This window comes from Cannabis sativa, chromosome 5 (assembly GCF_029168945.1).
Source record: "Cannabis sativa cultivar Pink pepper isolate KNU-18-1 chromosome 5, ASM2916894v1, whole genome shotgun sequence".
Taxonomy (NCBI): domain Eukaryota; kingdom Viridiplantae; phylum Streptophyta; class Magnoliopsida; order Rosales; family Cannabaceae; genus Cannabis; species Cannabis sativa.
In genome coordinates, this window is record NC_083605.1 from 38,074,533 (window position 1) to 38,088,957 (window position 14,425).

General features: G+C 38.9%; 1 protein-coding gene across 2 annotated transcripts; it reads right to left on the reverse strand.

Moving 5' to 3' along the window:
* Window positions 1-658: 658 nt before the first annotated feature.
* Window positions 659-12,629, reverse strand: LOC133028973 (uncharacterized). Of its 2 annotated transcripts, XR_009687890.1 has the most exons (4): window positions 11,901-12,629; window positions 10,902-11,048; window positions 1,093-1,217; window positions 659-916 (listed from the first exon to the last, which is right to left on the reverse strand). XR_009687890.1 is itself a non-coding variant. In XM_061115662.1 (3 exons), exons 1-3 carry the CDS (start codon window positions 12,001-12,003, stop codon window positions 1,481-1,483), a joined length of 405 nt encoding a protein of 134 aa, XP_060971645.1. In that variant the 5' UTR covers window positions 12,004-12,629; the 3' UTR covers window positions 1,224-1,480. The 2 variants fall into 2 exon arrangements, 1 of the variants encoding a protein (XP_060971645.1); XM_061115662.1 differs by lacking the exons at window positions 659-916; window positions 1,093-1,217 and adding an exon at window positions 1,224-1,635.
* Window positions 12,630-14,425: the final 1,796 nt, after the last annotated feature.

Sequence of the window (14,425 nt, forward strand, 5' to 3'; positions counted from 1 at the left end):
AGGTTAATGGTGTTGGGATTTATGCCCTAAATAAAACTCATTTCAATATAATCAAATTTACTTATTAATATAGATCATAAATAACATTTAATATTGCATGGTTCACATGATTTGTTTCATGCACTACAAAAAAACCCATTTTCCCCGACTAGTTTTTTGGTCATTAAAACTCATTAATTAGTCACCCAAAATTTTTTGTGACTAATTATTTTTAGTCACCATTTAGTCGCTGAATGTCGGTCGTAGAAGAGTTTTAGTGACTAATATATTTAGTCACAAATAATGTTATTTTCTATGACTAAAATTTAGTTACAAAATATATTAAAGTTAGTCACAGTAAGATTGATGTATTGGTCACATAAATACCAATATGCACTTTCAACAACCAAAAAAGTAAACTTTAACAACTAAAATTTAGTCACGAAAAAGCTAATATTTTGTGACTAAATAATTTAGTTGGCAATAATAAATAAAGAATTACATAAATTAATTATTCAGTGACTAATATTTAGTCATAAAAACTAATTATTATTTTTTTTTAATTTTAAATATATTTATTTAAATAATATAATAAAAAAAAATTATTCAAAAAGCTATATTTAAATAATATTGAACACATTTATTTAATACATAAAAATTACAATGGCAATCATAAAAAATTCAATTACATAATCCTTGCTTGAATTGTATTGTCTATGAACTACAACAACAAACTCAATGAATCAGAGTTGCAACATGAAAAACAAAAAAAAGTTACCCCAATACAAACCCAACTAAATGAACAAAAAAAAAAAAACTAACACTAAATTAGGCAAACAAACATAAAAAAGAATGTGAAACCTCTATCCTAATCTGGCTCCAAACTCAGAAGCTAGAAGCACACACCCCTCAAACTCTTAAAGTATCCTCTGAGCATCTGTAGGCATGATCAGTAAAAGAATTATAAGAAAATTATTAAAATCAGCAGCAATACATAGCTGCCACTACAATTTAGCTATTATGAAAGTTTCACTCTGCATTATCTTGCAACAGAGAGGGATCTACAGCAGTGAGAGAAGTTAAACATAATATAACAGTACTATAAAATCTCACCTGAAAAATCAATAAATTAAACATATGCATTGAAGTAAAATCACATCCTTAACCGTAAGGATCACATGTTGAGGTGTACTACTGATCCCGAAAAGGTACTTTTTTGCAAAGGGAGATGTCATACCCTAGACATAAGATGAAAACAAAGTAAAATCAATATGAGAAACATATTTGAAGAGATAGACTTGTAATTGAGAAACTTATTAATTACAATACAATACTTAGATTTGGATCCAACAAATGATGGTTGCATGGGAACAATAAAAAAGGGATCTTCAGATTTAAAATCTTTAGCTCTTTGGAAAGCTTCAGCCTTTCCTTTTCTACTCAACTCCTGATTTCTTATAAATTTTTTATGTACAGGAGATTCTCCACACACTTTATCAGACTAGTTAACTGAAGGTTCATCTATTATTTTCTGTGCAATTAGGTCCTCTGAAATCATGCTGGCTTTATCATAATCACTAGTAAAAGATGGTTCAATTTTCGCACAAGGGGTTATCTTTGGCTTGGATGGTGTAGTTGAACTTTTTTTATTTGCAGCTGAAAACAACAGTAGTATAAGTCAACTTTGTAGCCATGTTTGCATTCAATTATATTGTCTAGGAGCATTATAATAATTCTCACCTAGATTGTTATTGTAACGCCCTAATGCTAAGGCACGCTACAGTGCTTTTTCAATAATTGTGCGATCTTTGCTAATCAAAGAAATTTCCCGAAAAACGTGTCAAATTAAAACTTTTGCATTAAACATTAAACTTTGTAATTTAATAAAATATTTACAAGTGCCGGGATCCCGATTTTTAAAACTTTACAAACTTTACTTTTTAAATATACATTCCAAAATATACAGATTTACAGGTCGCACAGCGACATTCAAAATACAACTCCCAGATGTCCCGAGACCGAACACTCCAGGTCGCGCTGCTTGACATGTACAATCTCACCCGAGCTCAGGTTCACTCCTGTTCAGCTTTCGCCTTTCCTTTACCTACACATGGAAGCAGAAACTGTGAGTCGACAGACTCAGTAAGAAATGCATATAACATACCATATAATTTCCGACCTGTAAATAGGCGCCCATACACCTATTTACAGAGCTTAACAGATGAGCATGAACGTTCAATACCAGGGTACAACCACTATACCACATACACAACGTACCTAGCTGTACGAGTGTTGGTAGGGTTTAACCCGATCAGTGAGTAACACTGAGTGATGTACCCCACACCTTAGCATTTTCCTATGCTTGTGTTGGTATCACTGTATCGTACTCAAATCAACAACAATCACTGTACCAATACACTCTATAACTTAATTATACAAGTGTTGGTAGTGTTTAACATAACTCAAGCATGCATATATAAACACATATACACACATTCAGATAATCACATCATACATTATACACAGTTCTTACCTGTTTTCCAAATTCAAGTGTGCTGGCCGACCTGAACGGAATTCACGTGCTAGATGGATGCCCTAATCACAATAACGGTAACACAGATGAGTGACTCGCCAAATCACTTTTCGGGACTTAAAACTCGAAACTAAAAGTTTCCCTATCAATAAACCTCATGGCAATACCCTATATAACCCAAAATTGGCTAAAACTAGTGGTTGGAAAACCCCCAACAGTGCGGACGGATCCAACCGTATCCCGGTTCTGGGTCACCAACCGGTCGACGGGTTGGTATAGACCACCCGAACCGAATTCCGGTTCATCTGCAGAAACCCAAAAATTTCTCCCCCTTGATTCAAATCAAGCCCAATCTTTACCAAACTCTCCAAAAGATACCTATACAAAGCATATACAATGATTTCCAGGCAGTAATTCTCAGAATAAACCATCACAACTCAAGTTGCCATCAATGAACAAAGCTTGAACTTTAAACCTAAAATTGCATAAAAACCATCTACAGCCATTAAAACCAGTAGCTAGGGCTTAGAATCAACTCAACTAAACCCTAAAATTCGAACCTTAAACTTGCCTAAACCTAACAGCCACCATATCACAAAATCACATGATCAAACTAAGAAAAAAGCTCAAAAATACAAAAGCAATAGTTCTAGGGCTTACCTTAGATGAAACCACTTGAATCCTAGCTTAGATTCACAGAATAAGGAAGGAAAAACCCCAGTTTGCTCCTTGATTGCCTCAGCCGAATAGAAAGAGAGAGAGAGAGTTCAAGAGGAAAAAGCTTTCTTTTAATTTCTTTTCTTTGATTTTCTAAATTGGGAAATGGATTAACTAATCCTTGGCTGAAAGTATCCTTGCTAGGTGTCAATCAACCAAAAAGCCACCTATCTCTTATCCCTTTCAAATGACAAAAATGCCCTTAGACTTAAACTAAGGTATTTCTTTGAAACTAGGGGTAAAATGGTCAATTTCCATAACCCCGCTCAATCCCGATAATTTATTTCTTCTAAAATATTCCCCACTATGAAATAGGGTTCTAAACTTACCCATGTGATCAATCTAGCCATCCATCGCATTTTCCGTTGTCGCCGAGCAAAAATTACAAAATTAACATATTTCACATATAAGCTAAATAATACCCCTAGAGTTTAATAAAATCTCCGGAATCGAGAAATTATAACTCTAATATTTATTTCTAAATATTGGGGTCCACAAATAAATTAATTCACAAATAACAATAAAATAATAAAAATTAGTGCTAATTGCCTTTACTAATTCATAAACTAGAGCGGTCATTACAATTATCCCCCCGTTAATAGGATTTCGTCCCCGAAATCTAACCTGAATAGCTCTGGATGTTGAGTCCTCATATCTGACTCCAACTCCCAGGTGGCTTCTTCCACCTTACTATTCCTCCAGAGCACCTTAACCAGTGCAATAGTCTTGTTCCGAAGAACTTTTTCTTTTCTATCCAAAATCTGAACAGGTTGCTCTTCATAGGATAAGTCTGGTTGAAGTTCAAGGGCTTCATAACTCAAGACATGAGTCGGGTCTGACACGTATTTCCTTAACATAGAAATGTGAAATACGTCATGAACAGCTGACAATGCTGGTGGTAAGGCTAGCCGATACGCTACCTGCCCGACCTTCTCAAGTATCTGAAATGGCCCAATGAACCTAGGGCTTAACTTACCCTTCTTCCCGAAGCGTCTAATACCCTTCATTGGTGAAACCCGCAGGAAAACATGTTCCCCTGCCTGAAATGTAACATCTCTGCGCTTCGGATCAGCATAACTTTTCCGCCCGCTTTCGAGAAGCAAGCATCCGAGCCTTGATCTTATCAATAGCTTCATTGGTCCTCTGCACTAACTCAGGACCCAGGTACTTCCTTTCTCCTGTCTCGTCCCAATGAATAGGAGAACGACATTTTCTACCATATAACATCTCATAGGGAGCCATCCCTATTGTACTTTGGTAGCTGTTGTTGTAGGAGAATTCAATTAGAGGCAAGTACTTAACCCATGAACCCTCAAAGTCCATGACACAGGCTCGTAATAGGTCTTCTAAAATCTGGATAGTTCTTTCTGACTGACCATCAGTCTGAGGGTGAAAGGCTGTACTAAACTTTAACTTGGTACCCATAGCCTTCTGGAGACTCACCCAAAACTTTGATGTGAACTTTGGATCCCTGTCTGATACAATAGATTTAGGGGCTCCATGGAGACGAACTATCTCCTTCACATACAGTTCAGCATATTGATCCACTGAATATGTAACTTTCACTGGTAAGAAGTGAGCTGACTTTGTGAATCTGTCCACGATAACCCAAACAGAATCATACATTCCCGTAGTTCTAGGCAAACCAGTTACGAAATCCATTGTGATGTCCTCCCACTTCCATTCTGGAAGGACTAAAGGCTGTAATAACCCTGCCGGCCTCTGGTGTTCAGCCTTAATCTGCTGGCAGGTTAAACACTTGGACACATAGTCCACCACATCTTTTTTCATCCCATACCACCAGAAGTAGGGTTTCAAATCCTGATACATCTTGGTGGTTCCCGGATGCAATGAATATGGCGTGGTGTGAGCTTCATCCAGTATTTCTTTCTTAAGCTCATTCACACAAGGAACACAGACTCGAGCCTTATATAACAACATTCCACTGCTCGAGACTGAAAAACCTCTAGGCCGACCGGCCACTACTTCATCTCGAACTTTAACTAGCTCGGGATCTTCCAGTTGTGCCTTTCTGATTCTCTCCAACAGATCAGATTGGAGTGTTAAATTATGTAATTTCCCGACCACGAATTCAATTCCTGCACTAACCATTTCCGAGGCTAGCTGAGGAGCTATCATAACCGTAGTACACACTTGACCGGGACCTTTTCTGCTCAGAGCGTCGGCCACAACATTGGCTTTCCCGGGGTGATACAGTATTTCACAATCGTAGTCCTTAACCAACTCTAACCACCTTCTCTGCCTCATATTCAAATCTTTTTGGGTGAAAAAGTATTTAAGACTTTTATGATCAGTATAAATTTCACACTTTTCACCGTAAAGATAATGTCGCCAAATCTTTAAAGCAAAAACCACAGCAGCGAGCTCTAAATCATGAGTTGGGTAACGCTGCTCATAATCCTTCAGTTGACGTGAGGCATAAGCTATGACTCTGTCAGCTTGCATCAGAACGCATCCCAGACCCTGTCTGGATGCATCACAATACACAACAAATTTCTCTTGATCTGATGGCAAAGCTAACACCGGAGCTGTTATCAAACGCTGCTTCAACTCCTGAAAGCTTGATTCACACTTATCTGACCACACAAATCTCTGATTTTTCTTGGTCAATTCAGTTAGGGGCATAGAAAGTTTAGAAAATCCTTCGACGAAACGTCGATAATACCCTGCTAACCCGAGAAAACTTCGAATTTCTGTCACAGACTTGGGCCTCGGCCAATTCTTCACTGATTCTATCTTGTTTGGATCAACCATAATTCCATTTTTCCCAACTATGTGACCCAAAAAGGACACCTCGGACAACCAGAATTCGCACTTTTTGAACTTGGCATACAGCTTGTGATCTCTAAGTCGCTGTAACACCATTCGGAGATGATGCTCGTGCTCCTCTTCTGACTGAGAGTACACAAGAATGTCATCGATAAACACTATAACGCAGTTATCGAGGAAATCCTTGAATACCCTATTCATGAGATCCATAAAGGCCGCAGGAGCATTAGTCAATCCGAATGACATTACCAGAAACTCATAGTGCCCATATCTGGTTCTAAAAGCAGTCTTCGGTATGTCCTCCTCCCGAATTCTGAGTTGATGATAACCAGACCGTAAATCAATCTTCGAAAACACCGTCTTCCCTTGAAGCTGATCGAACAGATCATCGATCCTAGGCAACGAGTACTTGTTCTTAATCGTCAGCTTGTTTAGTTCCCGATAATCAATACACATTCTGAGGGAACCATCTTTCTTCTTTACAAAAAGAACCGGAGCTCCCCAGGGCGATACACTGGGTCGAATAAACCCAATATCAAGCATCCCCTGAAGTTGTAACTTAAGCTCCTTGAGTTCCGCTGGAGCCATTCTATATGGAGCTTTAGAAACAGGTTCGACTCCAGGTGCCAAATCAATAACAAAATCAATCTCTCGTTGTGGCGGCAATCCCGGCAACTCCTCGGGAAACACATCAAGAAAATCTTTCACTACTCGAACTACCTCAGGCCCAAATGATTCAGGTCTGCTGGAGTCAAATACTACCGCTAGAAATCCTACACAACCATTGCATAGTAAATCCCTAGCTCTCAACACAGAAATAACCGGGATCCGAGACCCCTGAATCGATCCAACATAAACAAATGGATCTTCACCTTCCGGCTGAAAAGTCACCATTTTACGCCTACAATCAATACTGGCCGAATACTTGGATAGAAAATCCATTCCCAGTATAATATCAAACTCAGTTAATTTCAATTCTATAAGGTCAGTACTCAATTCCCTATCTTCGATCCTAATCGGCATAGACCTAATGCGCCTATTAGAGATAACCAATTCCCCGCTAGGCATTAGGGTTCCAAACCCTCTTTCTAAAATGTCACAAGGTCTACCCAAAAGATCAATCACCCTTGTAGCCACATATGAACGTGTAGCTCCCGAGTCAAATAATACTGTAAATAACAAGTTGTCGACGGAAGCCGACCCCGTCACAACGTAAGGACCGGGCCGCAAAGATCGGGGCCTGGGTGATGGCAAACACACGAGCAGGTGAACCTAAGTTTCACCTCAACTTTTGGCTCCTCTTTCTTTGCCTGGGGGCAATCTTTCTTGAAATGCCCCACCATGCCACATAGAAAGCATGTCTTCCGGTTACACTCTCCCGGATGATGTTTCTTGCACCTCGGACACTCAGGATAAGAGTAACCCTGACGTCCTCCTCTACCTTGGTTCCCACGGAACCGCTTGCTTTGCCCCGAGCCACCAGAAGCCGGAACAACTTTTCTTTTCTGCTCAATGGTGGAGTCACCACCATCCCTACCATAAACAGGAGTAGGAACAGTGGGGGTTCCACCAACACTCGGAGTCACCCGGGGCTCCTGAAGAAATTTTACTGCACCCTCGGCTCTCAAAGCCTTCTCAACCATATCTGCATACGTGGTTGCTTCGGTAGTGGTAATAACCAGATCATGCCGGATCTTTGCACTCAAACCCGCTAAGTATTTTTCTTTCTTACTGAAGTCCGTGGGCACAATTCCCGCCGCCAACTTAGCCAACCGATCAAATTTCGTTGTATACTCAGTGACTGACATTCCCTCAGTCTGAACTAGATCAGTGAACTCTTTCCGCTTTGCACTGCGGACCGCTTCATTGTAATACTTGGAGTTAAATAACTCCCTAAATTCCTCCCAGGTCATCAGCGTGACGTCCCGTGTGAGGGTTATCAATTCCCACCACACGAGGGCATCTTCCTGAAACTGGAAAGTGGCGCAGGTCACCCGATCATTTCCAACCACTCCCATGAAGTTGAGAATAAGCTGAATCATCGAAAGCCATTGCTCGGCCTTCATCACATCAGGGCCTCCCAGAAACACTGGAGGTGCCTGCTTTCGAAATCTTTCATACAACGGTTCCATACGGTTGCCAACAACAGGTTGTTCTGCTGGCACCGCTGGAACTGCAACAGCCTGAACTTCTTGAGGAGGCACGGCAGGAGGACCCTGCTGCCTCAACCTCTGAATCTCTTCATCTTGCTGACGAATCCTCTCTTGCATTTCAGCAAATCTTTGCTCCCAATCAGGAGGAGCTTGAGGTGGATTTACAGGGCGACCACCCTGAGCTCTGCCACGGCCACGGCCGCGACCACGGGGATTTTGAGGATTCCCCTGACCGCCTCCGGTCTCAACCATGCCACCCTGACTTCTTGTATTTCGCGGGGCGTCCATTTAATAGGACTTAGCCTGCGAATCCATAAGCCAGGCAGGTTAGACAGCGATCAAAATTAACACCGCTCTTAATAGCTAAAAGGCAACACACTTTCTTTTCTTTTTAAAGACATATATTTAATTTATATCTAATATGCTTCCTAACATGCTTTCACATCACACTTATTTAAAATACTAAACAAGTACAGGCTTACTGAACCGTGAACCGAGCTTTCTCTGATGAAGGTTGTACATGTCATAGCAAGCTTCGGTACACAAACCTGGCGGCTCTGATACCAAAATTGTAACGCCCTAATGCTAAGGCACGCTACAGTGCTTTTTCAATAATTGTGCGATCTTTGCTAATCAAAGAAATTTCCCGAAAAACGTGTCAAATTAAAACTTTTGCATTAAACATTAAACTTTGTAATTTAATAAAATATTTACAAGTGCCGGGATCCCGATTTTTAAAACTTTACAAACTTTACTTTTTAAATATACATTCCAAAATATACAGATTTACAGGTCGCACAGCGACATTCAAAATACAACTCCCAGATGTCCCGAGACCGAACACCTGTGTCGCGCTGCTTGACATGTACAATCTCACCCGAGCTCAGGTTCACTCCTGTTCAGCTTTCGCCTTTCCTTTACCTACACATGGAAGCAGAAACTGTGAGTCGACAGACTCAGTAAGAAATGCATATAACATACCATATAATTTCCGACCTGTAAATAGGCGCCCATACACCTATTTACAGAGCTTAACAGATGAGCATGAACGTTCAATACCAGGGTACAACCACTATACCACATACACAACGTACCTAGCTGTACGAGTGTTGGTAGGGTTTAACCCGATCAGTGAGTAACACTGAGTGATGTACCCCACACCTTAGCATTTTCCTATGCTTGTGTTGGTATCACTGTATCGTACTCAAATCAACAACAATCACTGTACCAATACACTCTATAACTTAATTATACAAGTGTTGGTAGTGTTTAACATAACTCAAGCATGCATATATAAACACATATACACACATTCAGATAATCACATCATCCATTATACACGCTCTTACCTGTTTTCCAAATTCAAGTGTGCTGGCCAACCTGAACGGAATTCACGTGCTAGATGGATGCCCTAATCACAATAACGGTAACACAGATGAGTGACTCGCCAAATCACTTTTCGGGACTTAAAACTCGAAACTAAAAGTTTCCCTATCAATAAACCTCATGGCAATACCCTATATAACCCAAAATTGGCTAAAACTAGGGTTCTGGAAAAACCCCCAACAGTGCGGCCCAGGATCCAACCGGTATCCCGGTTCTGGGTCACCAACCGGTCGACCGGTTGGTATAGACCACCCAGAACCGGAATTCCGGTTCATCTGCAGAAACCCAAAAATTTCTCCCCCTTGATTCAAATCAAGCCCAATCTTTACCAAACTCTCCAGTATACCTATACAAAGCATATACAATGATTTCCAGGCAGTAATTCTCAGAATAAACCATCACAACTCAAGTTGCCATTAATGAACAAAGCTTGAACTTTAAACCTAAAATTGCATAAAAACCATCTACAGCCATTAAAACCAGTAGCTAGGGCTTAGAATCAACTCAACTAAACCCTAAAATTCGAACCTTAAACTTACCTAAACCTAACAGCCACCATATCACAAAATCACATGATCAAACTAAGAAAAAAGCTCAAAAATACAAAAGCAATAGTTCTAGGGCTTACCTTAGATGAAACCACTTGAATCCTAGCTTAGATTCACAGAATAAGGAAGGAAAAACCCCAGTTTGCTCCTTGATTGCCTCAGCCGAATAGAAAGAGAGAGAGAGAGTTCAAGAGGAAAAAGCTTTCTTTTAATTTCTTTTCTTTGATTTTCTAAATTGGGAAATGGATTAACTAATCCTTGGCTGAAAGTATCCTTGCTAGGTGTCAATCAACCAAAAAGCCACCTATCTCTTATCCCTTTCAAATGACAAAAATGCCCTTAGACTTAAACTAAGGTATTTCTTTGAAACTAGGGGTAAAATGGTCAATTTCCATAACCCCGCTCAATCCCGATAATTTATTTCTTCTAAAATATTCCCCACTATGAAATATGGTTCTAAACTTACCCATGTGATCAATCTAGCCATCCATCGCATTTTCCGTTGTCGCCGAGCAAAAATTACAAAATTAACATATTTCACATATAAGCTAAATAATACCCCTAGAGTTTAATAAAATCTCCGGAATTGAGAAATTATAACTCTAATATTTATTTCTAAATATTGGGGTCCACAAATAAATTAATTCACAAATAACAATAAAATAATAAAAATTAGTGCTAATTGCCTTTACTAATTCATAAACTAGAGCGGTCATTACAGTTATATGTGATGTTTAGGGTGAAGTAGGGAATGATCAAGACAGTATATTACTACAGAACAGAATTCTTCTTTACCTGGAATTGATAGCATAGCCATAGGGGAGTTTGCTACTCCATTGTTATGAAAAATAATCACTTCGAATAAGATTATTCCAATGTTCTTTGTCATAACAAAGGCACAAACATCACCTACTTTCAAGTCATTGTCTGGAACAATTGTATCTATACCATGAAGAAATTTAGAAATTAATAGTAAATCAAAAGGCCAGCCCCTTGAAACTAATTTTTTGAAACATAAAATCCAAAAAATTGATTAATTTCCATTCCATGTCAATATTACTCTCAAATGCCTACTCGCAATCATAATCTGAACTCATTGTAGTTAGATTAACAAGCAATATAAGCTGCAATAATAGTTCTTGTAACACCATTTCAATAATATATACCATAGACAAAAATAGAAAAATAGGGACACAAATAACCCTGCCTAACAACAGGGGATCCCAAGAATTAAAATGGATTTTGAATCGTTCTGTGCGGTAATGGAATCGAAAACCAATTCCTTCCGTTCAAAATCCCAGAATTTATGGGTTCAATAGTGATAGATTCCTTGTCATTTGAACTAAGAAAAGTTGAAAACCGACAAAATGGGAACTTACTCATGACATAAAAATATTTGAGTCCCTAGTAGTTGAATTTTTTTTTTTTTAAATACTTAAAATGATTAGAAGAATTTTTTTAACTAAAAGGGTAATACTTAAATATTATACTTGTTAAGTAAAAATTTTACTTAACAAATTGCCTAGCCAAGACCAAACCTGATTTGATGTAATAAACAACAGCTGATCTAAAAGAAAATGTTCTTTTTTTATATATACAATGCCAGAATCAACTTTGCAATTGTAACACATCATATACATATGTATAATGTGTATTTGCAAATGTACGGTTATAAACAGTGAAAGTTAATTATATACACGCTAACATTTTCTTATACTTTTGGCATTACAACATATATAACTAAATACATTACCTTGAAGTCAATGCCAAATGGTTGAAATCTTTGGTAATTACCTGGTCGTAGCTGGAGTAACGCCTTCTTTGAAGAGAATATTTGCAACTGGAGGTAGAAGCCAAGCTGCAATGCTGGAAGATTGGCCATCCTGATGACTATCATTGGATCTAGTCAGCTTTTTCTGCTCCTTCCTCAGTTTTAAGCTCACACCTCATCCGAGAAATAAGCTAAATTTCATGGCTGCAAACAAACCAAAAGCAATTGCCAGTGGCCTCACAGCCCAGTGAAAATCCTCAATATCTAATTAAAGGAAAACATACCAATCATGCAGCTTGCACTACAAGAAAAAACATTTATGATAACACTGAAAAAACATGTTGCAGAAAGAAAGAATATAACAACGTACTCGTAAATACTACTGAAAGAACTTTCTGACGCCTTTTTAACCCAGAGTGGTTAATCCCGCTACCTGAGTTCAAATGAGTCTCACTGGTGTTGGTCTTCTTCCTTCCAAGCTGCCAAACATGAAATGAACACCAAAAAAGTTGCTCTGAAAATTTAACTATATCTCCCAAAATAGGCCATAAGTATACAAAATAATACATAGCACAACCGATTAAAACATTTTATAATTAACAAACTAAAGCACGCCCAAGATTCATAAAATACAATGATGTTTCAACTATAAGAGGGTGAAGTTTTTAACCACTGAGGCCACCACAACAGAGTTTCCATATATTGAAGTGTATGCAAGTATTCTTATTTTGTGGCATTATGTTCTGAAACTCTAGGTGCATTTGTAAATGTAATCACCTTAATTGTATATTTATTGTGTAAGATTTGACAAAGGGAAGCAAAAATGTATTTTCTCATTGAATTGCAGAAAGGTACAAACAGAGTATATATACAATATGACAAGAGGCAGAGTTAGTTAGAAGTTAACTAACTCACTTAACAGAAAAATAGAAAACAACTAATCTTGATTAACAGACTTAACCACTTGACAGCTCAGCAAGATTAGTGTCATTAACAGGCCCCCTCAAACTTAGTGTGGATGAGCAAACCACACCAAGTTTGTCCCTAAGAACAGCAAACCGAGAGTTGGAGATCGGTTTAGTAAGGGTATCAGCCAACTGATGTTCAGCAGGGACATGATTGACAATGATCTCCTTGCGACTAACTTTGTCTCTAACAAAATAGAGATCTATTTCGATGTGCTTAGTACGAGCATGAAGGACGGGATTTGCAGCAAGCATAATTGCACTAGCATTGTCGCACCAGATTAGAGGAGGAGAGGATATAGGCAAACACAGCTCAGTAAGCAATGACTGAATCCAACTAATTTCTGAAACAACAGCAGCTAGACTTCTAAATTCAGCCTCAGTAGATGATCTTGAGATAGTGCTTTGTTTCTTTGATTGCCAAGTGATTAGATTGCCTCCTAGAAAGACACAATAGCCTGTGGTTGATCTCCTATCATCCGGATCAGCAGCCCAATCCGCATCACAGTATGCTTCCAAAGTAAAGTGAGGAGATCTTTTGAGATGTAGACCATAGTCTAAGGTGCCAGCAAGATAGCGTAGGATTCTTTTGACAGCAACAAGATGAGATTGAAGAGGCTGGTGCATGAATTGGCAAACCTTGTTGACACAAAAAGCAATGTCGGGTCTTGTGATTGTAGCATATTGTAGGGCTCCCACAATAGATCGATAAAATGAGGCATCAAGGACTGGTTCACTGCCATAATTTGAAAGTCTTAACCCACTATTCATTGGTGTACTTTGAGTCTTAACTCCTTGTAGTTCAGCTCTGCATAATAAATCCTGAAGATACTTCTGTTGGGAGAGTATTAAACCATCTGAAGTGGGAAGAACTTGAATCCCAAGGAAGTAGTTGATATGGCCAAGATCCTTGAGTGCAAATTCAGAACTAAGAGCTGATATGAGGGCTGAAACTTCACTTTGGTTGTTGCCAGTGACAAGAATATCGTCCACATAAACAAGGACATAAAGGCAGGATTGAGGGGATGTTTTCACGAAAAGTGAGTTGTCAGTTTTGGCAAAAGAGAACCCAAAGTGAGTGAGAGCTGAAGACAACTTTTCAAACCAAGCTCTAGGAGCTTGTTTGAGGCCATAAAGAGCCTTATTAAGCTTGCATACATGATCAGGAAAGTTAGGATCAACAAAGCCAGGAGGTTGAGTCATGTAAATTTCTTCATTGAGATCCTCATTGAGAAAGGCATTATCCACATCTAGTTGTCTTATTGACCAACCTTTGGTAATAGCAAGAGTAAGAAGAACCCTGATGGTGACAGGCTTGGCAACAGGACTAAAGGTCTCATTGAAGTCAAAGCCAGCTTGTTGATGAAAGCCTTTGGCAACAAGACGAGCTTTGAACTTGCTAATGGATCCATCAGGATTTTCCTTTATCCTGTACACCCATTTGCAACCAATAGGGATGCGATTTGGGGGTAATTTTACAAGAATCCATGTGTTATTCCTCTTTAAGGCAGTGAATTCCATATCCATAGCATTGAGCCACTTTGGATCTTTGAGAGCAGATGATGTAGTGGTTGGAGTGATGG

What these genes read in the sequence shown, in the direction of transcription:
- LOC133028973 (XM_061115662.1), bottom strand. Translation starts at nt 12,003, where the DNA reads ATGATAGTCATCAGGATGGCCAATCTTCCAGCATTGCAGCTTGGCTTC. An exon ending in GTTACTCCAGCTACGACCAG is followed by an intron (nt 11,049 to 11,900) that starts GTAATTACCAAA and finishes TTCATGGTATAG; the next exon opens with ATACAATTGTTCCAGACAAT. An exon ending in GGCTATGCTATCAATTCCAG is followed by an intron (nt 1,636 to 10,901) that starts GTAAAGAAGAAT and finishes TGTTGTTTTCAG; the next exon opens with CTGCAAATAAAAAAAGTTCA.